This window comes from Diplodia corticola (assembly GCF_001883845.1).
Source record: "Diplodia corticola strain CBS 112549 chromosome Unknown scaffold71, whole genome shotgun sequence".
NCBI lineage: Eukaryota > Fungi > Ascomycota > Dothideomycetes > Botryosphaeriales > Botryosphaeriaceae > Diplodia > Diplodia corticola.
The window spans coordinates 12,788-34,131 of NW_017971550.1; the positions used below are offsets into that span (position 1 = coordinate 12,788).

The following is a 21,344-nucleotide window of genomic DNA, read 5'->3' on the forward strand; positions in this document are numbered from 1 at the left end:
AGAGAACAAGGCAATTAGATACTTGCTTCTCTGTCTTTCAATCTTTCTTGCTATCCTCGTACATAGGGTAGAGAAAGAGGAGAAACAGCACGAAGTCGACCATTCGCAGCCTTTTATAGCGGTTCCGTGCACTGAGCAAAGACGCACATGACATGCGGCACCCGGTTTGATCGCACACACATACGCATGCATATGCTATGATTGCCGATCCAATCATGATCTTGATCATTCATTACATACCCAAATATACACCAAAATATGCATCATTTCAACGTGCAGACTATCTCCCTCCTCGTTCAGGCCTTCAAGCCTTCAACCCAAGATCGCTCTCCCTGTTCCCCCAGGCGCCCGCCTTCGCCGCGCGCGCATTCTCGCTCTGCTCGCTCAACGTCGGCAGGCCCACGCGCGAGTTGATCCAATCAAAAACGGCCGTGTGCCACAGCAAGCTGTTCTCCGGCTTGATGACCCAGTGGTTCTCGTCGGGGAAAGACAGGAACGCGCTCTCGACGCCGCGGCCTTGCAGGACGTTGAACGCGGCCAGGCCCTCGGCGATGGTGAGGCGGTAGTCGAGCTCGTTGTGGATGATGAGGTGGGGGGTCGCCCACTTGTCCGTGTGCGCCGACGGGTCCCACTCGAGCCAGGACTCGCGGTTCTCCCAGAACTTGCCTTCGAGGTCGTGCTCCGGGAACCACTGCTCCTCCGACGCGAGCTGCGCCGCCATGCTGAAGACGCCGTCGTGCGTGACGAGCGCCTTGAACTTGCGGCCCAGATCGTGGCCCTGGATCCAGTTGGTCATGTAGCCGCCGTACGAGGCGCCCAGCTCCACCGCGCGGTCCGTGTCGACGTACTTGAGGTTGTTCTCGATGTACGTGAAGCCGTTGACGATGTCCTGGTAAGGGAGACCGCCCCACTGGCCTTGAATGGCGTCGGTAAGAGCCTTTCCGTAGCCAGTCGAGCCGGTGGGGTTGGGTGCAACAACAACGTAGCCCTGCTCGGCCCACACGAGAGGATTCCACCCTGATGTAAAACGGTTAGCCGGGTATTCAGAGGCTGGAGGGGTTATTTTGACATACTTGTGGACCAGGAATCCTCCCATGCGCCCTGGGGACCGCCGTGGATGAGGTACGCAAGCGGCCAGGTGGAGTTGGCGGTGAAGTTGGACGGAACAATGACCCAGGCGTGGATCTGGGTGCCGTTGCCAGCGCCAGGGTACCAAACCTCGGAAACCTGGCTGCGAGACAGACCGAAAAGCGCACCGTTCTTCGAGTTGGAGGAAACCTGGACGGGCTCCTCGCCGGGGGTCAGGAGGAAGTAGACGGAGTTGTCAATGAGGTTGGTGCCAGAGATGAAGACATCGCCGGTCTCAAGGGCGTGCGCATCGGAAACAGCACCGTCGTTGAAGATGAGAGTGGGCTTCTCGCTGCTATAGGTAGCGTTGCCGCCAGGAGTGGGGAGAGAGTACAAGGAAACGCGACCGATGTTCTCGGCGGTCAAGTAAAGAGTCTTGCCGTCGGCAGACCAGGCGACAGCAGAAGGACTGCGGTCCCAGGAACCGAGGTCGCCAGCGGCGGGGAGAGCGTTGACGGCAACAGCCTTGGACACGTCGGAAACGACAAACAGCTGAAGCTTGTCGGACTCGTACTGAATCTCTCTCATACGGAGGAAAGCCAGAGACTTGCCATCGGGGGAGAAAACGGGGGAAGTGCTCTGGCCCTGGAAACCGGTGGTCTCGACCTGGACTGGCGCGGGAGCGGTCGACTCAGTGAAGGTCGAAAGAGGAACGTAGTAAACGTTGATCTTGGTGTAGACAGAAGGGTTGAGCTCAGGGTCCTTGGCAACAAACACAAGTCCACTGCTGCTGACGTCAAAGTTGTCGGTGCCACCGAAAGGAGGAACCGGGCTCTCGAGCTTGGTGCCCTTCAAAGCATTGACAAGGGAAGACAGGCTGTACTGCTCGCCGTCCTTGGCCAGAGTACCGTACCAGACAGCGTTACGGTTAGGGGTAAGGTAAGTGTCCCAGTGACGCACAAAGGTGGCCTCGTAGTACCTGCCAGTGGAAGGGACCGACGTAGCCTTTTCGGAGTTGTAGATGGAGCCGTCCGGCTTGGCGAGAGCAGTAATGGCAAATGCAAACTTGCCCTCACCGAGAGAAGCTACCTTGACACCGCTGGCAGAGCCATCAATGTTGCCGGCCGTGTAGTTGCTACAATCGAATCAGCATCATGTTATACTGCCATTCCCGACTGAGAGGGTTTTATTGTCAAGCATGGAAACCCTTGCTTCGAAGCTTCGCCAGGGGAAAGCAAGTTGCATGAGACCCGCGTCCAATCTTCCTTTATAGGTAGTCGAAGCAAATAGTCGGACGTGTTCAAGTGCATAAACACGTCCAGACACAAGATTCAATTACCCAATGTCTCAATTTACGCAATTGGACACGGAACAAGCAGATCTCAGTTGCATCAGGAGAAAAATTGCACAAAAATCACAACTGACCTGTTCGCAAAGTCGTCATACGGACCGACCAACACATCCGTGGTGCCATTGGTGCCGGGCAGCAGGACCAGGATGTTGGAGCCGTCGAGCCAGGTGGGTTCCGAAGCGTCGCCGTTGTCCGTGACGACGGTGCTCTCGCCGGAAGCGACGTCGAGCACGCGCAGCTCGGCGGTCGATGCGTGGTCGGCGAACGAGTAAGTCGAGACCGTGTACAGCACCTTGGAGCCGTCGGCGTTGGGCACGCCGGAGGAGCGGCGCGGCGCGCTCAGCAGCACCTCGGGCGTGAACTTGGCCGCCTTGATCGTCATGGCGAGGAGCGCCACCAGTAGGGCGAGGTAGGTCGAGAGTAGGCCTGCGCGCGCCATGGTGGAAGGCGGCTGGGTTCAGCGTCTGCTCGCGCGGTTGACGGGGAACGTGGGGTGGTGACCACGTTGCTGCAGGGCGAGTGCAGCGAAGGGACGAGAGAGGAAGGGGGGCGACGAGGGGGTGCGAGAGGAAATCATTTGGGCCAGCAGGGCGGCGGGGACAATATATAGTCGGGCATGCCGCTGGGATGTCATCATGGATGTTAATCTGCTTACCTCAATGGCTTGGGCAATGGGTAATCCCGCGGACCAGGTAACAAACAGACAGGCCGGGGTTGAGTAGCCAGCAGCAAGCCTGTGCGCCGAAGCTTGCCTTGTTGGGGCAGCTGTTGTGTCGGCGGGCGATGTAACGATGGGTGGAAGGCGCCTGTCAGGCAGCGGAGAACTCCAGCCGGGGCCGGAGGGCAGTCGAAAAAAAGCCCTGGTGAAGGATGCCAAGGCAGGTGTCGGTGTCGATAAGCCGTGCGTCGCGAAGGCCAAGGCTCGGGGGATGAGGAGAGGGTGATATGAGCGGCGCGGTGATATACAGGTCCGCGGCTGCAAAGGGAAGGTGCATCGCCCGACACGAGTCCTCCCCGCTCGCGAGCATGACGTGCCTGCTTTAGTCGTTGCCGCCTGCCCAGCTGCAGCTTCCTGCGAATCCTTCGCGGGGGCCTAGATTGCACGCTCTGCCACTGCGCTCTCGAGTGTCTGCACGCATCCTACAAGCGACAAGCCCACAGCAGCGGGGAGGCGAGCTCCGGCGTTGAGAGCGGCGGCCATGAGTATCGCACAATACGGGGCAAAGGCGAGCTAGCGCAGCCGGCCGACGGCCAAGCTCCACGTCGTCCCCCAGTCCCCGCCAAGCGGTCAAGCTCTTCTGCCCTGACCTCGTCCATTGCGATTATTCGCCATAGTTGGCGCGGGCGGGGGCATCGCACGGCATCGCATTCCCTGGCTCTGGTCTGCACGACATCGTTCTGGAATCAGACGCCGGAGTCAGGTAGTCAGGTACCGCCGCGTTATCCAACCCCGGACCCATGTTCGGCAAAAGTCAGTTCGAAATTGAAGGCCGCCCGCAGCGTGACTCGGACTGCATTGACTTGGACTCCCTTGCCAGTGGCTGCGATATGGTGCATCTGCTGTAGACATGGTCTCACGCCGTGCGACATTACCGTGAAGCTAGATGAAATCTTCAAGCATCTGCCTACAAGAAGAGAAGCTTGCTTTCGGGCCAAACCCGAAGCAACGCGAATAAGAATGGCAGTCCCGCACCAGTGAACGACCAATTGCCAATGCAAAGTGCCTGACGCCTGCCCGGGTATCAAAACAGCACACCGCAACCGCGCCCCAGCCTCAGTCATCGCCGCCGTCGTCCTCCGGCAGCATCGTAATCACATCCTCCACGATCCGGATCAGCCCGTCCACGTCCGGCCGCTCCGACGGCTCGACGCTCAAGCATTGTCTCACCACGTCCTTGACCTGCTCGCTGATGCTGCCTTCCTGCCGCGTTGCCGTCGATGTGGCCGCCTGCTTCTGTCTGCCGTGCTCCTGCGCCGAGCTCTCATCCGGGAAACGCCAGTCACCACCGAGCACGCAGAGACTGAGGCTGCCGCCCGTCTCCTCAGAGCGCGCCTCAAACGGCGACTTGCCCACGAGACACGCATAGAGCGTACAGCCCAGAGACCAAATGTCAACCTTGGTATCGATCGCCGTGTCCGTCTTGACATCAAACAGTTCCGGAGCCCGGTACGGCATGGTGCTGTGTTCGGCCGCCGTGTCTTGCACCTGGAGGGCTAACGAGCGCGAGGTGATCTGGATGGGCGATGGTGCGAGAGACCCCAGATCCATAAGAATGGGCGTCTTTCCATCGTCCGCAATCATGATGTTGCCTTGTCTAAAGTCAGTCGAGCTCCTTTAACGCGGCCGCGGTAGCGCGCTCACCTGGCTTGATGTCCCGGTGCGCGTACGCGCGCTGCTGCCCCGGTGCAACGCCATCCTGAGCGGCAGTGACTTCGTCATCCATCAGAGGCTCCGCCGCCTCATCGCCAGCCTCATCCGCAGCCTCCGCATCAGCCCGAGCAGCCTGCTGTCTCACCCTCTTCGCCTTTGCCTGACTCGCCGTTCCACCGGGCGCCCCCTTGACCTTGTATTGATGCATGGCCTTCAGCGCCCTGCACACGCCGAGGAACAGGATCATCAGCCGGCGCTCCGGAAAGTTCGTGTGGTTGACGAGGTTCGCATTGATCATGTCCTGCAGGTTGCCTCTTCGGTAGTACGGAAGCAGGATGTACACCGTCTTCGCGCCTGGGTCAGACTTATCCGACGCAATGCTGTGGTCTATGCAGTGAATGATGTTGGGGTGCGGCGAGAACAGGCTGTACGCCTCGACTTCCTTGAGCGCCTGGGACACCGACTCCTGGCCAAAGGGACACCGTATCTTCTTGAGCGCATATAGGTTCGCGCCCGAGTTGTCTTGAACGAGATAGACGTACGAGAAGCCACCCTGCACGGTGAATCGCTTCGTCAGTATCGTGCCCGTCTTTTAGAAGAACCTAGGGGATGCTAGGCCGCTCGAACGTACCTCGCCGAGAAGGCGCAAGATCTTGAAGCTACGGCCATTGATTTTGAGTTGCGGGGTGCCGGGAAAGCATGACATGCAATTGGTCAAGGAATAGACCAGGTCGAGGACATATGAGCCTAAGGATGCCATGCTGAAGCGCGAGGCGACGCCGTCCGGATAGGAATCGTCTCGGAAGGACGAGTGGTGGTCGGGGAATTCGGGGTGGTAACCGCTACGGGCGATGCGCGATAACTCCAGCTTGGCTGATTACAGGGGCGATGGGTTTCTTGGCGACTGGTAAAAGTGGCTCTTGGCAGGCGACGTGAGGGGAGGTGCGGATTGTGTAGACGTGGAAAGAAGTTGGAGCTGTTGTTGCTGCTGCGCCTGCGCTTACGACAGGGCGAGCTTGGGCCGGAAGTCTGGCCGCCTGGCTGCCTGAGGCATCAAGCCCGACACGTGCTCGACCAGCCGAATTCATGACTGCCCAGCGTGTGTCTGCCAGGCAGGATTGCGTTGTTCGTGGGTGAAACTCTAAGCTTCTCGTGCCTCGGTATCATCGAAGTTGTTTTGACGTGACGCTGTGATTCGCTATGCTGCGGTCAACGTCATGCGGACTGCGGTCCACATCCTTGGTCTTTTGGACATTAATCGCAACGCCCCATTCGGAATGAGACATTCCTGCAGCTATGAGCCATAATGCTCCACGTCTGACTGGTCGCTAGGCTTGTTCAATGATTGTGCTCTGGTTCCGATATCGGACCTTCCATATGTAGCACTACTCCTCCAACACCAACAACATAAATACCCCGCCCGCCTGCTTCGATCTTTCGTAGAACAACGCAATCTTTAGCTCTGAACACGAGACAGACGTCAATCATGGTTGCAACTCAAGAGAAGAAAGACCACTGGTCATCTGAGGTCAGTATTTGCCTACACACCTGTGCACTATTATCGTACCAAGAATCCTGTTCCTCGAACTGACTAGGACTCCAACGATTCTGCATCCCGTAGATGCGAGCAGTCCGACAACATTACCGACCATAACTGATTCATAGCGACCACCAGGAATACAAAACATCCGCCGCCTTCGTCCCCCAGCTCACCAAGACCGTCGTCTCCTACCTCTCCCCCGAACCGACCGACCGCATCCTCGACATCGGCTGCGGCGACGGGCCCCTCACCGCGCACATCGCCTCGCACGTCCCCCAAGGCTCCGTCCTCGGCCTCGACGCCTCCGCCTCCATGATCAAGACCGCACAAACCGACCACTCCCCCTCCCCCAACATCTCCTACCGAGTCGCCGACTGCGTAAGTCCACCCAGCCCCCCCACCTCTCAGCCAACCCTCCCCACCAACACCCCCTTCACAGTCCGACCTCCCCACCTCCGCCCCGGACCTCTTCGCCGCCGCCGCAACCGCCCCCTTCACGAAAATCTTCTCCAACGCCGCCCTCCACTGGATCCTCCGCGCCCCCCACGCCCGCGGCGTCGACTCCGACCAGACCCTCTTCACCCACCTCTCCCGCCTCCTCGCGCCGAACGGGTCCCTCGTGCTCGAGGCGGGCGGCGCGGGCAACGTGGCCGAAGTCCTCACCGCGCTGACCACCGCCCTCGTCCACTTCAACGTCGTGCCGTCCCTCGCCGCCGCGCGCGAGATCAGTCCGTGGTACTTTGCGAGTGAGAAGTGGCTGCGCGAAAAGCTCGTTGAAGCGGGGTTCGTCGTTGAGAAGCTGGAGACGGAGTACCGGCCGACGCGGTTGACGGAGGAGGAGAAGGGAGGCGTGGAGGGGTGGGTGAGGTTGTTTGGGAAGCAGTTCTTGGATAAGGTCGAAGAAGAGGGGGGAGAGATGAAGAGGGAGGAGGTGGTACGGTGGGTGGCCGAGGCGTTGAGGGGGAGTTGTGAGAGGGAGGACGGGACGTGGTGGTTGGGGTATGTGCGGTTGAGAGCTGTGGCGAGGAAGGCCTGAGAGGGCGGAGATCGAGGTGGTCTTTAGTCTGTTTGTTGTCGCAATGGGAAATAACGTTATGCGAATTTTTGCCAGACACCCTAAGTGCCTTGTGCTGTAGCCGCCGCCGCCGCCGCTTTCTTCCGCCTCATCAGCTCGCTGAGTGGCACTTCGTCCTCGTCGTAAAACTCCGCTTCTTCGTCCACGCCAAAATCCCTCAGTCTTTCCCCTTCCGAGTTCTTCCATGCCTCCTCTCCGGACTCGTCACCACTGCCGCCGCCACCTCCCTCGCTCAGCGACTCCTCGTCGGAATCGAAGCTGCCCTCTCGTTCGACGACGACATTCTTGCCAACGCGCTCGTGGAAGGGACGTCTACGCTGTAGTCCCGTACTTTGCCAGCGCTTGAGGTCCTCTGCCTGTCGTTTCTTGAAATCTGCCATGGCCTGTTGGTCGTCGAAGTCCGGAACGGTGTGAGTGAAGGCATCTTCGGGTTTGAATTGGCGCTTGGGGAGTGGCACGCGATCCGGATCGGGAGGAGGCCAAGTGACGGACAGGTCTTTGAAGCAGCGTGAGTTCTAGCTCTATTGTGAGGGTCTATAATGTGATAAACTTACCTTCGAAGCCGTTGACCTCGAAGTTGAGGCCAGTGTCGTTCGGCGGAGTTGCGGCAAATGGCCAAAACCACGCCAGGATCTATACCTCGATGTTAGATGCTTGGATGGAGAAGGGGTCGTTTGAATTGGGTGAACCCACGTTCTTGGTGCCCATGGCTTGCGCCATGTTGGCGAAGATGCCGATATCGTAGGGGAATTCCTGCTTTTTGATCCTGACCCTCGTTCCGTCTGGCCTGTCCAGCTGCCCACCCAGATACCTTGCTCGGTTCACAAGCGTATCGTGCCTCTCAATCTCCCAGCTCTCAATTGTGGTGACGTTCTGGCCGAACATCTGGCCGAAGCGTAGCGTCATGATGCTGACGCCGAAGGTGGTGGCCGAGTTGACGGCCATCAGGACGAAGAGGTGCATGAGCTCAGGAGCGGTAGGGCCGAGGTACTGTCCGTCGGATGAGTAGGAAGGGGGGCAGCTGGAGCAGAAGGCGTAACGCACGCTTGGGAGATGCCTCTTGTTCCAGATCTCAGCGCAACGGATATAGAGCAGGTACTCGTTGTAGCCAAGGGCAAGAGTGGCGTAGACAAGGGTGCGCCAGAAGTGCGGGTAGGTGGTGTGGGAAACACAATTTGCCAGCCACGGGCAGTGGTGGTCCATCTTGGGAATGCATCTACATTCGTTATTAACCTATCTACTGACAGCGCTGGCGGGCAGTACCTTTCGCAGGTCTTGCAGTGGTGGGTGCGCGGCGGCTTGGGAGCATCACATCTGCTGCACCAGCGCGGGCGCACCGTAGGCGCGTCCTCATCCTTCGCCTTCACTGGGGTGTCGTCTCCATGCACTCTTACGGGTTCTGGCACCCAGTCCTTCGGCACGCGCCCCGGGTCTGTCCAGCAGCCGCGGGCGAAGCTGATGAGCAGGCATGCGAGCAGAACATTGAGCTTTATTTCCTGGTGTTGCTCCAGAGGGTGCGGGTCGAGGTGGGGGTACAGGAACTGCGAGGTGTAGCCGAGGAAGATGATGAGGATGACGATGGCGGGAACAGCGAGCGACGAGGCGCTGAAGGCGGCCATTGCGGGGCGATGGGAAGGGCGAAGTAGCGAGTGGATGGAGGCGGAAGGTTGACGCGTGGATCAGCGGCGATCCATGGACACCTGTAACGGCGGTGGTGGCAGGCGTGTTGCGCAGAGGTGGACGGGGAGCATCGCGGCCGGGAGCTGTGGGGAGACGTGTGCCATGACGCGCTCGCTTGCCGACCCGACGCGCTCGCCTCCCATCAATCAACCCTCTACCTCCGCCTTCAAAGCCCATGCCTCCGCACCACTGCTCTCCTTTTCCTGCGGACCACACTAACATGAGCCGCCACAATGAATCCGATCCTTGGTGAGTCTCTTCTCTCGCGGCTTCCCGTCCTGTACCGGCCGCTGACTCCAGCCGCAGAATCATTCCTCTCGCTTCTCATTCCGGCCGTCGTTCTGCTCCACCTGGCGTGGGCCCCCTACACCAAAGTTGAAGAATCGTTCAACATCCAGGCCGTTCACGACATCCTCGTCCATGGTGTCCCGACTGAAGATGCCAATGATTTCTTTGCCGAGCACTATGACCACGTTTCCTTTCCTGGCTCCGTCCCCCGCACTTTTGCTGGCGCATTGGTGCTCGCCGGCTTGTCCAGACCATTCGTGACATGGCTGAGCTCGCCTCCCCAGGTGCAATTGCTCGGTAAGTCTCCATGCAATGCAGCATGCTTCTCGTACTGAACATGACTAGTTCGCGCAATTCTCGGCCTACTCAATGCATTTGCCCTGCTTTCCTTCCGCAGGGCCGTATGGAAAGTGTTCGGGAAGGCTGCCAGCAACTGGTTTGTCTTGTTCCAGGCAACTCAATTCCATCTAATGTACTATGCGTCCCGTACTCTGCCCAACATGTACGCTTTTGCAATGAGTGAGTACCTTTTCCTCCTCTCCGATCCGTGTCTAACCGCACCCAGGCACGCTCGCGTTGAGCTTCTACCTGCAATCCCTCACCCTGCCTAACGGGGTGCTGTCGACCAATATGCTCCGCCTCTGCTTCTACCTCCTCACCATCGCCGGCATAGTTTTCCGCTCCGAGCTCGCCCTCCTCCTCATTTGCCTCGTCCTCCACCAGCTCCTGCAGCGCGCCCCCACCTCCGGCTTCCTCCCCTTCCTCCGCTTCGTCATCCCCTCCGGCCTCGCCGGCGCCTTCATCGGCCTCCTCATCACCGTTCCCATCGACACGTACTTCTGGCGTACCTACCCCCGCCCCCTCTGGCCCGAATGGTCCGCCTTCGCGTACAACACGCTCCAAGGCCACGCCTCGGACTGGGGCACTTCGCCCACGCACTACTACTTCCTCTCCGCGCTCCCCAAACTCCTCCTCAACCCCCTCACCTACACCCTCCTCCTCCCGCTCTCCCTCCTCAACGCCGCCACCCGCGGCCCGAGCGCCGCCCTCCTCGCCCCCTGCCTCGCCTTCGTCGCCATCTACAGCGCCCTCCCGCACAAAGAGTGGCGCTTCATCATCTACGTCGTCCCCGCGCTCACCGCCTGCGCTTCCGCCAGCGCGGGCTGGATCTCCACCCGCTACGCCAAGGCCCGCGCATACCGCGTCGCGAGCTGGGTCCTACTGGCTTCCGTGGTGCTGTCGGGCGCCGTCTCCGCCGCGCTGCTCGCCGTCTCTGCGCAAAACTACCCCGGCGGCACGGCGCTCGTCCGGCTTCACAGCATCGTCGCGTTCCAGGAAGACGCGCTCGGCGGGAACGAGCAGCAGCTCCAGCCCCGCGTGAGGGTGCACCTCGACAACCTCGCGTGCCAGACCGGCGTCACGCATTTCCTCGAAAAAGGCGGACCGGGACTGCGCCACGCAGTATCGTCGTCTTCGTCTTCCTCGCCGGAACGCGACGGCGAATGGGCGCTGCGCGACGACGGCGGCATCGAGTTCGTCCCGTACTCGCCCGCGGAAAAGGCGCGGCGCTCGTCGTCGTCATCATCTTCGTCCTCGGACCGCTGGGTCTACGATAAAACGGACGATCCTGACATGCTACTCAACCCCAGCTTTTGGGCTGACTTTGACTATGTGTTGGCGGAGCGCCCGGAGAAGGTCATCGGCAAGTGGGAGGTCGTGGACGTGGTGTACGCTTTCGGCGGCATCCGGATCGTGCGGCCCGGCGAAAAGCTGGGGGAGGTTTTGGGCGGGGTAGAAGAGGGATTGGGGCCAAGGAGTGAGAGTTTGAGACGGCTGGTCTTGGGCGTGGATGAGAGGAAGACGGGCTGGTTTTGGGGGTGGGCGGAGGAGTGGGTGAGGGAGAGGATTACGAGGGGATGGTGGGTGGGCGTGAGGTTGGAGCCGAAGATTAGAATTTTGAAGAGGGTGGGGACGTTGTAGGGACTGGTGAGGTCCAGACCAAATACATGGCTACTCATATGAGCGAAGCCGATGAATATATAGGGAATGATGATCGAGTTACATACGGCAAAACGAGGGACTAACTACTGCTGGCTAGCGTCCGGGCGCTCACGTTAGCGCATGCTCTCGACAACGTCACATCCCGAATGCTCTTGCACGAATTTGTCGACTCTTCCCTGTTGCATTCCAACGTACGTCTTGGTGTTGTTGTGGGCGGTGCAGAACATGGCTCAGCGGCCTCCCGCTCTTCTCCGGTCAGTCCGACGGCGTCAACGCCTGCCTGACGCCCGGCACTACGCAAGAGCAATGAGCTCGTCTGGTCCGCGACGACGAGAGCTGGATTGCTGGTGTCATCCAACGCATTCTGATCGCGATGGTTGCCCGTTCTACCGGGGTGGGCAGCCTCGGCCTCGTGAGCGGCTTGGAATCAGAACTCGATGAAGAATTCCACGGTGCCCTTCTCATGGACACACAGTGGTCGGTAGAGCTGATGTCACCTTCCGCTGCAGCCATGCCATAGAAAGCAGGTCGCTTACATCAGCTACACGTTGGTCAAAGTCTATGCGTAATCGTCGCGCCGCGCTGCATTGAGAACGTCTTATGCCGAAGGTAGTCACTAGTCACTTGACAGCGTGTGGTGTTAAGAGCCTGTCTTGGGTCAGACTGTTCGGCGGGCATGGTATATATCACAGTAAACGGAATGAGAAATGGTTGAGAACTTCTGAATTGGAACTATCTGAACCAAAAGTTGTAGCTTCGTTCCTCTGTCACCTGGCCTATTTGAGCGATTGTGTCTGTCGTCCTGATCACAAAGGTTTGGCTCACTCGGATTAGGTGTAAGCATCAGTGGCTGTTGGCCATCCGGTGGGAGATTGGTTAGCACAGGAATCTTTTTTAATTCCCATAAAATTAACAACTCCTGTGTTGCTCAGGAGTGACCTGGCCCACACCAATATCAAGCAAACCGGCGAGTTGAAGTTGCCGATGTCTTCGTCTTTCCATATCAGACCATGTGTACCGCGTGTATTGTGTTCCACCACACGTGTCCAACATCCTTCACCGTAACGACTCTGATTCAACATCTCGTCTGGGCAGTTGCGCTTTTTGTGGTTAAGGCGATTGTGAAACCCGCTCAGTCTTGATATACTGAGAGCGCCGACGGGTTACAGGTGTTCCTGGGCGTAAACTTAGTTGTTCGAAAGCAGAGATTTGCCTAGCTTCGTCGCTAACAGTTCTGTGTTGTCCGTACTCCATTTGAGGCGAAGGCGATGGGTTTCTCCTCGAATGGGAGATGGGATAATATCTCTCTAGAGAGTGAGGGTAAGGAAGGCCCTTACTAGAGCGATTTAGCTCACTGTGGTAGCGTCTGCTCTTAGGATCTGGAAGGGGACTTCTGGAACGATTGTGTTTCCGCCGGCCTGCATGCGAGCTGAGAGACCGAGAACGACGTCGAAAATGTTTCTCACCCCCCCTTGACTCATGGATCCAGCCGGGGCTACCACGCCTAGGATGATGACGTGATGGTGTCCGACTCCTGTATTTTCGCCGGCCTGTATATGAGTCGGGAGACCGAGAACGAGATCGAGATCGTCTCTCATACTCCCTTGAACTATGGTTCCGGCCGTAACTGGGACTTTGCCTAGAGTGGCTCCTCCTGCGATAGGTGGCATAGTCTTCGTGTCTCCCCGTGGCTGGCGATGACAGTCTGCGTCCTCGGCGAAGGTGTCGGACTTCAGCCTCCAGATCACCGATCCTCGTCTGCTGGTCCGTGTTCTGACCCTCCAGCTCCCGGTTCTGGTCATGCAGGTCCAATTTCTGGTCCTGCAGGTCCAAGATCTGGTTCCGCAGGCCGTTGTTCCGGTTCTGCAGGTCCTCGTTGAGCTCCTTCAGCTGAGAGATGATCATCGCCTGCTCGTTTTGGCTATCGTGTCCCTTTTGGGCGGTGGACATGTCCAGCCACCATGTGAGCGGAAAGTCACTGTTCGGGCATACCTCACCCTTGTGGGTATTCGGTCTGGTGATGCCTTTTTTCTCCCTGCAGTGGTAGCAGGGGTTCCCGCATGTCTTCCAGTGCCCATGGTACTCGTAATATCACACGAGGCAGTGGTCTTTCCAGCGCCTAGACAGGTTGTTAGTGAGGCACAGCGATGAGGGTCGGGTGAACAAACCGTGTTTCGGCATCTAAGTCGTAGCCTTGAAACCTTTTTCTCTGCGCCGCGGTAGGGATGAGTGGCGGCAAATTATCTAGCGGATTCGGACGGTCCAGCCAGGGCTTCCTAGTTTGGGATCTGTGTCGATTCTGCTGCGATGGCAACGGTGGAAGCAGCTTCAATGGATCCCTCGTGGGCTCTCTTGTCCGAGAGTTGGGTTGACTCTGCTGCGATGGCAGTGGGGGTGGTGGTGGTGGTGGTGGCATTAGCTCCGAAGAGCGCGCGTGGTCGTCTCTTTTTGGGTTTCGAGGCATGGTTGCGTACAAAAAGATGTTGTAGTGAGGAAGGGAAGTGTTGGGGCGAGGCGGGTAGAGATATCAACGCCGCTCGGTGTTTTGAGCCTCCGGCCACCGGTCACCTGGTCATGAGTGTGCCTTCCTTGCCTGGCTATGAGTGTGCCTTCCTTGTGTTCTCGCATGATGTCATATAAGGTCAGGCGGGTGAAAGAGGCACCTCGGCACGTGACCTGTTGGCGCGGCGGGCGCGCGTGCGGCAGCCCATCGCCCGCCCATAAATATCTACAGACCCCATCGATGAGGAAGACGTGGAGGAGGGGCTCCGAAGAGTCTGGACAGATCGACGAGCAATCCTTGAGCTCATGGAGCAGCAGAATCGCGACTATGCTGCAGCTCTACCTGGAGCACCATCCGGCTTGGCACCTCAAAACAACCAACCCAACTCGAACATTGGAGTACGTTAAATCCCCAGCGCGTATGGCGGAAATCCTAGGAGCTAGTTCTAAAGCATTCACCAGCCTCAGGCTTTAAATGCAGTAGTCATGGGTCACGGCCCCCCGCCTTCGCAACAGACTTATTTCCAAGCTGCCTCTTTCAGTGGGAACCCCCCGGTCATTGCTGGTACCCACGTCCAGACACAGCAGCCATCGACATTGGCACCAACAACCAATCCTATGGGACTCCAAGCGTCCACTTTTGCGCCAGGGAACAGTCAACCTCAAGCCTTCCCAATTCCCAGCGCAAACAGGGCGACACCACGGGCGCACGCCCCCAACCAAGAACGCAGGTTACAACGACGAGCGACGCCTCCGGACGAGTGAAACACCAAGTACTCCACCTCCCAACCATCCAACCTTCCAACCTCTGGTGGGGTCAGCCCTTGTGGGACCATCGGATCGAAGCACCTCTTCAGCTCGATCGCGACCAACATTGACTTCACCTTCCAACCCTCTTGGTGATGTCAGCCCTTGTGGGACCCTTGGACAATGCCTATTCTGCAGGCAGCTCTTCGGAGGTCACTGTATATAGTTTAGATAGCACTGCTACGAGTCAAGGCTACTCTAAAGCCTGGGTGGGTGGGATTCCCAGCAGCGCACAAGCAGCTGGGGGTTTAATCAATCTTGTTCTTCTTCTCATCTCGTGCCCGCTTCTGTGTCAGTGACTACGATCGCAAGATGGAACCGCCGTCGAACAGCCCACTCGCCGCTTAGGCCCCCATACCACATCAACCGTGACCGACCCCAAGTGCACATCAGCGCCCGGCCATCCAATGCGTCTAGCCTCACATCAGAACACTGCGCCGAGCGGGCAGCCCAGCGGAGCCTTTGCAAGTTGGAACTTGACGGTGAAACTCACTGAATGGTCAAACTCTCGGTCCCCCTGCCCGGCAAAACGAGGTACTGTAGCGGCTGACATCCCGCGAAGCGTCGCGGGGTGGATGCTTGGATGCTAGTGTCCGGGTAAAAGCACCGTAAGTAGTCGAGTCGAGCTCTCCATCTACACCGACTCTGAAGCCGAGGCCCCGTTGACGAAAAGAAGCTCTCCGCCATCACCTCCTTCACAGTAGCAAGACGATCCTCCTCGGCAGCAGCCTGGATCAGCACCGTCATCGTCCTTGCCGTCCGGCACGTGACGTGACGTGACGCGCACCACGAGGAAGTCGGCAACGATGAGTGTGAGGTACGCATGGTTGAAAAAAAAAGAAATTCGGGAAGCTTCAGGCCCTTTGAGCAGCGCCTGGAAGAAAGCCGCGAAATACACCATCACTCTGGATATATCCTTTTCCCTCTTGATCATCGCTACCACACCCGTCTCACACCAGCCGCGGGCGGAAACGGAGAAAAGTCATAATAGAATTCAAGTTCTGGTATCTTGGCCGAAGAAACATAGAGAAGAGCCTGCCCCACCATGCCACCAACACCACCACCACCAACCCTTCCCCAACCATCATCAATCATTCCGTCTTCACGACGACAACCTCGTTGGAGGGCGGTGGTGCAGCAGCGCCGTTGGCCGCTTCCTGGAGCACGTGCGGCCGCCACTTGGTGAGTAGCTTGGTAGTCAATCCCTTCGCGCCGTCATCTAGCAGACACGAAAATCAGTATTCGGTTGCGCAGTAGCAGAAGACGACAAAGAAACATCCCCAGTTATAGGTCAGGAAGGGGAGCACTTACAGTTCCTCCACAAATCCTCAACAGCATCTATGCACTGATCCCGCACCGGCGGCCTCATGAGGATGAGATAACTGAATGGACCCGTCAGTCAGAATGAAAACATCCAGGCAGCACCGTCAAGTCACTTACTGTATCGCGTTGACCGCCAAGGCGATTCTCTCCGGATCCCGGGCGAGCCCCTTGACGCGGTCCAACATGGCGGGAATGAGCTCGGGCACCTCGGACAGAAAGCGGATGAGCACCTTGTCCTTGGCGTCGAGGTACGGCAAAATGCCATCCAACACCTTGAGCGCCCACTTCTCGTAGTGCATGACCGAGCCCTCGGTAGCGGCCAGATCGGCCTGCAGCCGGTCGTTATACCACTCCTCGCACAGCCACGACACGGCGACGTCGATGCGGCGCCGGAAGTCCTCGAGCACGTACAGGTACAGCGCGTCGCGGATGGCGTTGCTGATCGAGAACGCCCCCCCTTTCCGGGCGGGGACGATTTCTGCTCCTTCCTCCTTCTTGACCACGCTTTCGTCCTCCAAGCCGGCCGAGGCGCGGGTCGCCAGACGCGTGATCATGGTTATCCAGGCATCGCGGTCGTACCCGCTGGCGGCCAAGCGGTTGAAGCCATGCTTCTGCGTCTTGCCGCGACCGGAGTCGTCAAGGGCGGACATGATGCCGAAGACACGGTTGATAGTGCCTTTGCTGTATTCGACGGTTTCCTGCTCCGTGAGAGCTGGCGGCGGGGCCAGATTGAAAGTTCCTAATGCCACGTCCGGTTGCCGTCCTAGGGCGCTCGCGTCTGCGAAAGCGCTATCCAGTCTGTTGATAATCTGCTCCGTGTCTTCCGTCGGCTGAAAGACCGGCTCGTAGTCGTCATCTTCATCCACAACCGGCGCTCTCTGCGTCGCTGCTGCTGATGCATCCAATGCGCTTCTAGGTTGAGTTCTACTTAACGAGAGATAACGTGCCCGAACAGCCTAGTAACATGTCAGTGACGACCTATAGGGGTGGAAGGAGCGGACCCACGTTGATTGCATTGTCCAGCTGCGGTTTGTCAAGGGAACCGAGGATTGGCACCAAGATCCGCACGAGGAGGTCGATTGGAATGGCTTGCACGTCGAAATTCCTTGATCCTTCGTCCTGAGTTAATGTATAGAGCTGCGCGTAGCTCACCGGACCAGGGCCCAACGGAAGCGCGTCAGGTGGGGTGGAGGCGTGGACATCGGCTCCAAGACGCTGTCTCTTTGCTAAGTCTAGGCCATCGGTTGGTTCGATGGGGGCTGGTCTTTTGCGAGTTGTCTCGTCGAAGATCTCCAGGCGAGTGTGGTGGAGTCTGTCGACGTGCTGTTGGATTCTCGGTGCTAATGGGTGGTTGGGGTTCCTGATCATTTAGCGTGTATAGCCGAATGGGATGCACGAACACTCACTTTTTTACGACGTTTATGAGGAGGGCACGGACGGTCCGCTCCATGGATTTTATCATGACCTTGGACTTGGGCGTCATGGGTGAATTTGCCAGCTTGAGGGGATTGAAATTGAGGACGGTGGAGACAATCTTGTTGGCAACCGAGGCCCGAGTACGGATGAGGCTCCCCAAACTATTGAGGGTGGCAGTAACAAGGAGAGCATCACTGCGGACAGTCAGACGGATCGCCCTCACAGCGGACTGGACACAAACCTGATCTCATCCTGGAGGATGCTCAATAGCCTATCCAGCAAACCTGATGCCTCGGCTTCCAGATTCGGAGGTGGTATCAAAGGATGGTCGCGCGGGACGAGGGCGAGGGAGATTTCGTTATGTTCGGGGCGCTACTACGGGTCAGAGAGAGCAGGGCGAAAGGGCGACAAGGAAGGCGTACACGTGGATCGGCGATGAGGCCGGGGGTTTGGGTCTGGACGACGCGCTGGACGAACTTGATGCAGCAGATGCGTACGCCGGGCGGGGCGGTGTCCATGCGGCGGAGGATGTTGGACTTGACCTGGGCCATCTTTTGCCAGTTCGCATTGTCGTGGGGATTGCTGATGCTGCGGGAGGTCAGAAAGCGCCGCGCGGGGGCGGGCTCGAGGCATGGGCTTACATGTAGCGGAACAGCAGCGGGTAGATGCTCGCGGCCGTCTGGACGATGGCCTTGACGACGGCGACATCCTCGCCGGGCTGGTCTAGGAATTCGCGCAGGCGGTCGAGAACCAGCAGGCTCAGCTGCTGCTTCTGGTCGGCGGGCAGCAGCGGCGAGGCGAACGTCTCAGCAAGGAACTCGGCACCCCATCTCCGCAGCTCGATGTCGGCGGCGGTGCCGATGATGGGCAGGATGCTGGGCAGAATGGCCGGGTAGTTGTTCGGATTGCTGAGCACGACCTCACGCGCCTGGCGCAGCTGCTCCGTTATGCTGGGCTCCATTATGGACTACTGGCAGCCAATTATGCGCGCGACGCGTCCATCGGCTGCGCGCTCTGCGCACAAAGATATAGGGGGGTGTGGCGGGCGGCGCAGCGGTCGACCGGGACGTCGCAGGGGTCGGAGCGGGCAGAGGCGCGGAGCAGCGAGGTTGGTGTTGAGGACGAGGAAAGCTGCGAGCTTGCCGCGGTCAGTCTGGAGCTTGCAGCAGCCACAGCGGAGCGGAGCGGGCCAAGCAAAACCGACGCACGGCCCCCCGGCAACAAAGCGGCCAGACGGCTTCGGGGCATCGCCGCCGACAACACCACCGCCCGCTCGAACCACTGCGCATTTCACCATGGCGTGAGTCTCGCTCCTCGCTGCGCAGCCCGTCGCGCCGCTGACTTGGCCCGCAGCATCCCACGCTCCTCCTACTACGACAAGAACTATCGCCAGGCGCCGGCCTTGATCCGCGCCCGCCAGCCCTACCTGGTCAAAAACATCGTCACCGGCGCCGCGATCTTCAGTTTCGCGATTGGCGTCTGTGAGTTGCGGCACGAGCTGCTTCGTGTCCTTTTGCTGACCTCGGAAGATGCTTTCACCATCCGCGCCGTTGCGCAGGACGAGTTCGAAGACGTCAAGGTCCCCGATCATCCCGCCCGCCCGCCGAATGCCAGCGCATGAGCTCGGTTTCCGGAAGCAATCTACCCTTCATCTACTCTACTTTCGGGCTTCATACAATTGGCGTTGTGGGATATCCGTGGCCGCTTGATTCGCCAGGATAGGGTCAACATGCACGTACTATCCGCTCAAACATTATTCAAGAGAAGCACAGCCCGAAATATGATCTTGTGAGCATCATCATCACGATCCCGAATGTCTGCCCGCATTCACCGCCAATACGCAAACGACAGGCCATCATATCGTAAATCGGAAACCCTCCTGCATCGACGGTCAGTGTGGTAACCACTGACAGGCTCGCGGACTCACTGTTGCCTCAAGTATCTTCCTTCCCCGCTTTTGCGCCCTGTTGGCGACTGTAAAGTAGAGCGAGAAGACCATCACAATGCCGACCATCAGTATATGCGAGCTGTCATGGCTGATCAGCAATGGCTTTTTGCCACCAAAACCAGGCCGACCTACCCGATTGAGATCCAGACGGCAGTCGGGTATCTCGGTGCTTCGTTGCTGCGCACTATGTAACTGCCTGCAATGCCACCTGCTCCGTTGAATGCAGTGCATATCGCTGCGGTGAAGACGCGCTTCCATTGTCTGCAGTCCTCCCTTTCAGCAAATGAACGTCAAACACATGGTGGTGGACTTACCCGACGATGTTATTTGCCTGATATGCCATCAGAGCCGCCCAATTGGCCACATAGGCTCCCGTGGCGAGAAAGGTCCCGATGTATCTCACTGTGACTTGCTGCGCCAACCCTAGCATGCAGAAACCGACAATCACACAGACGCAGTTGAAGAAGATGATGGGCGCGCGCATCCGGTACTTGTCTCCCATCAAGGATGAAAGCAATGCGGGAATGACGGCGTAGTAATAGGGCGGCGCGGACAAGATAATGGACGCATTGGACGAAAATCCCATGCCACTTTGCAGGATGATGGGCAGGAAGTAGTTCAGCGCGGTGCTGACGACATTCTGCAGGAAGAACAGGCAGCAGAGCCCATAGATCTTGGGATCCAGTGCGTGGACGAGCACTTTCTTGATGGTAAAGGCATCGGCGTGCACGTCAGAGCGGTCTCTGTGGATGCGACTTGCGGCAATGGCACTCTCCTCCTTTGACAGGAACATGAAGCTGCGATGGGCATTTTCGGGGAAATCGACAACCCACCAGTATGTGACGATGCCGATGAAGCTGGTGATGGCACCCTGCACGATGAACATCCATCGCCAGCCTTCAAGCCCGGCGTGGCCATTCAGGTGGTTCAGTCCAAAGTTGACGATGCTTCCGGTCGCAAGGATGATGACTTGGCCGCTCTGCATGAATGCGAACCTGAGTTGCTGCTCTTCTCTGGTGTACCTGCACGTTCGATTTGAGGTTAGAGCAGGGACGGAGCCTCCAGGGCTGGGACGCTGGGACGCACCAAGTACTGATGAGGTAGCCAAGTCCGGGGTAAATGCCTGCCATGGATGCGCCAAGGAGGATTCGAAGTGCTACCATCTGCTTCCATGTCTGGATGAAACCGGTGCACAGGGTGATCAAGCCAAAGCAGCAGGTGATGAAGGAAAACCAGCGGCGAGGACCAAACCATCTCACAGCAATGGTCGACGGCAACTGGAAGAATATGCTGGAGACGGTAAAGATGAAGATGGAGATGGAATATCGCTTGCCTTTGTCGAGGTCGAGATCCGCCAGCATGGACGTAACCGAGGCACTGGAGATGACGCCACTGTCCAACAGGTTGAGGCTGCACAGGATTCCGGCGATGGTACAGAGGCGAAAGTCGACCTTCAATCGGATCTGCCTCTCGCGAATCGCCTTTTGGTCGTCGAGGATGTCCGAAGCCGAATCGGCATTTTGGCTGACCTGGCCAAGTTCCGAGTCGGAGGCGAGCTTGGGCTTTGACATGTCGGCAGGCGGAGTGCAGGACGGAGATGCCGAGTTCAAAGTGCCGTAGGAACTTGCGGAAGAAGCCTGAGGTTGTGCGAGGAGAGATGCATCCATGGCGACGATTTTCAGCGCCTCGGCTCGAGCAAGATTGGTCCGGAATCCGATAAGGCTCGTGCATTGCAACGCTGCACAGAAGGTGCAGATGCCCCATCGGGTGTTGTCGATGACGCTCGGCTGGACCCCGCTATCAAAGCCCACCGAACAAAGCTGCCCCTGGCCATCGCACCCGTCAACATGCCACGGTATTTCTTCATCACCGTACGATTATACCAGCACCATGACTTTCTCGACGTCTTAACTGAGGGCACTGAGTGTCATGCTGGCCGGGATCCTGCGGGAGAAGCGAAGATCCAAAGTCCAT

General features: G+C 58.4%; 9 protein-coding genes across 9 annotated transcripts; 4 read left to right on the forward strand and 5 right to left on the reverse strand.

Moving 5' to 3' along the window:
* Positions 1-304: 304 nt before the first annotated feature.
* Positions 305-2,858, reverse strand: BKCO1_710005 (prolyl oligopeptidase; the record flags this gene model as incomplete). The annotated part of the gene is made up of 3 exons (XM_020278806.1): positions 305-1,017; positions 1,074-2,203; positions 2,494-2,858. The coding sequence occupies 3 exons, from the start codon at positions 2,856-2,858 to the stop codon at positions 305-307; spliced, it is 2,208 nt and encodes a 735-aa protein (XP_020126101.1).
* Positions 2,859-4,193: 1,335 nt separating this feature from the next.
* On the reverse strand, positions 4,194-5,550 carry BKCO1_710006 (serine threonine protein; the record flags this gene model as incomplete). The annotated part of the gene is made up of 3 exons (XM_020278809.1): positions 4,194-4,729; positions 4,782-5,343; positions 5,422-5,550. 3 exons carry the CDS (start codon positions 5,548-5,550, stop codon positions 4,194-4,196), a joined length of 1,227 nt encoding a protein of 408 aa, XP_020126075.1.
* Positions 5,551-6,276: 726 nt separating this feature from the next.
* BKCO1_710007 (methyltransferase type 11) lies at positions 6,277-7,366 on the forward strand (the record flags this gene model as incomplete). The annotated part of the gene is made up of 3 exons (XM_020278810.1): positions 6,277-6,318; positions 6,466-6,708; positions 6,770-7,366. The coding sequence occupies 3 exons, from the start codon at positions 6,277-6,279 to the stop codon at positions 7,364-7,366; spliced, it is 882 nt and encodes a 293-aa protein (XP_020126076.1).
* Positions 7,367-7,446: 80 nt separating this feature from the next.
* Positions 7,447-9,024, reverse strand: BKCO1_710008 (dhhc zinc finger membrane protein; the record flags this gene model as incomplete). The annotated part of the gene is made up of 5 exons (XM_020278811.1): positions 7,447-7,901; positions 7,960-8,038; positions 8,099-8,395; positions 8,450-8,621; positions 8,669-9,024. 5 exons carry the CDS (start codon positions 9,022-9,024, stop codon positions 7,447-7,449), a joined length of 1,359 nt encoding a protein of 452 aa, XP_020126099.1.
* A 294-nt stretch (positions 9,025-9,318) lies between these two features.
* Positions 9,319-11,353, forward strand: BKCO1_710009 (alpha-mannosyltransferase subunit; the record flags this gene model as incomplete). The annotated part of the gene is made up of 4 exons (XM_020278812.1): positions 9,319-9,334; positions 9,392-9,670; positions 9,719-9,892; positions 9,939-11,353. 4 exons carry the CDS (start codon positions 9,319-9,321, stop codon positions 11,351-11,353), a joined length of 1,884 nt encoding a protein of 627 aa, XP_020126100.1.
* Positions 11,354-14,182: 2,829 nt separating this feature from the next.
* Positions 14,183-14,641, forward strand: BKCO1_7100010 (uncharacterized protein; the record flags this gene model as incomplete). Its single annotated transcript, XM_020278763.1, has 2 exons — positions 14,183-14,275; positions 14,339-14,641. 2 exons carry the CDS (start codon positions 14,183-14,185, stop codon positions 14,639-14,641), a joined length of 396 nt encoding a protein of 131 aa, XP_020126105.1.
* Positions 14,642-15,774: 1,133 nt separating this feature from the next.
* BKCO1_7100011 (mrna cleavage and polyadenylation specificity factor complex subunit) lies at positions 15,775-18,383 on the reverse strand (the record flags this gene model as incomplete). The annotated part of the gene is made up of 8 exons (XM_020278764.1): positions 15,775-15,902; positions 15,995-16,065; positions 16,124-16,962; positions 17,012-17,366; positions 17,413-17,616; positions 17,664-17,794; positions 17,845-18,010; positions 18,064-18,383. 8 exons carry the CDS (start codon positions 18,381-18,383, stop codon positions 15,775-15,777), a joined length of 2,214 nt encoding a protein of 737 aa, XP_020126078.1.
* A 334-nt stretch (positions 18,384-18,717) lies between these two features.
* BKCO1_7100012 (uncharacterized protein) lies at positions 18,718-19,043 on the forward strand (the record flags this gene model as incomplete). The annotated part of the gene is made up of 3 exons (XM_020278765.1): positions 18,718-18,722; positions 18,776-18,903; positions 18,952-19,043. The coding sequence occupies 3 exons, from the start codon at positions 18,718-18,720 to the stop codon at positions 19,041-19,043; spliced, it is 225 nt and encodes a 74-aa protein (XP_020126106.1).
* A 234-nt stretch (positions 19,044-19,277) lies between these two features.
* BKCO1_7100013 (mfs transporter) lies at positions 19,278-21,037 on the reverse strand (the record flags this gene model as incomplete). The annotated part of the gene is made up of 5 exons (XM_020278766.1): positions 19,278-19,301; positions 19,350-19,449; positions 19,503-19,631; positions 19,685-20,392; positions 20,457-21,037. The coding sequence occupies 5 exons, from the start codon at positions 21,035-21,037 to the stop codon at positions 19,278-19,280; spliced, it is 1,542 nt and encodes a 513-aa protein (XP_020126107.1).
* Positions 21,038-21,344: the final 307 nt, after the last annotated feature.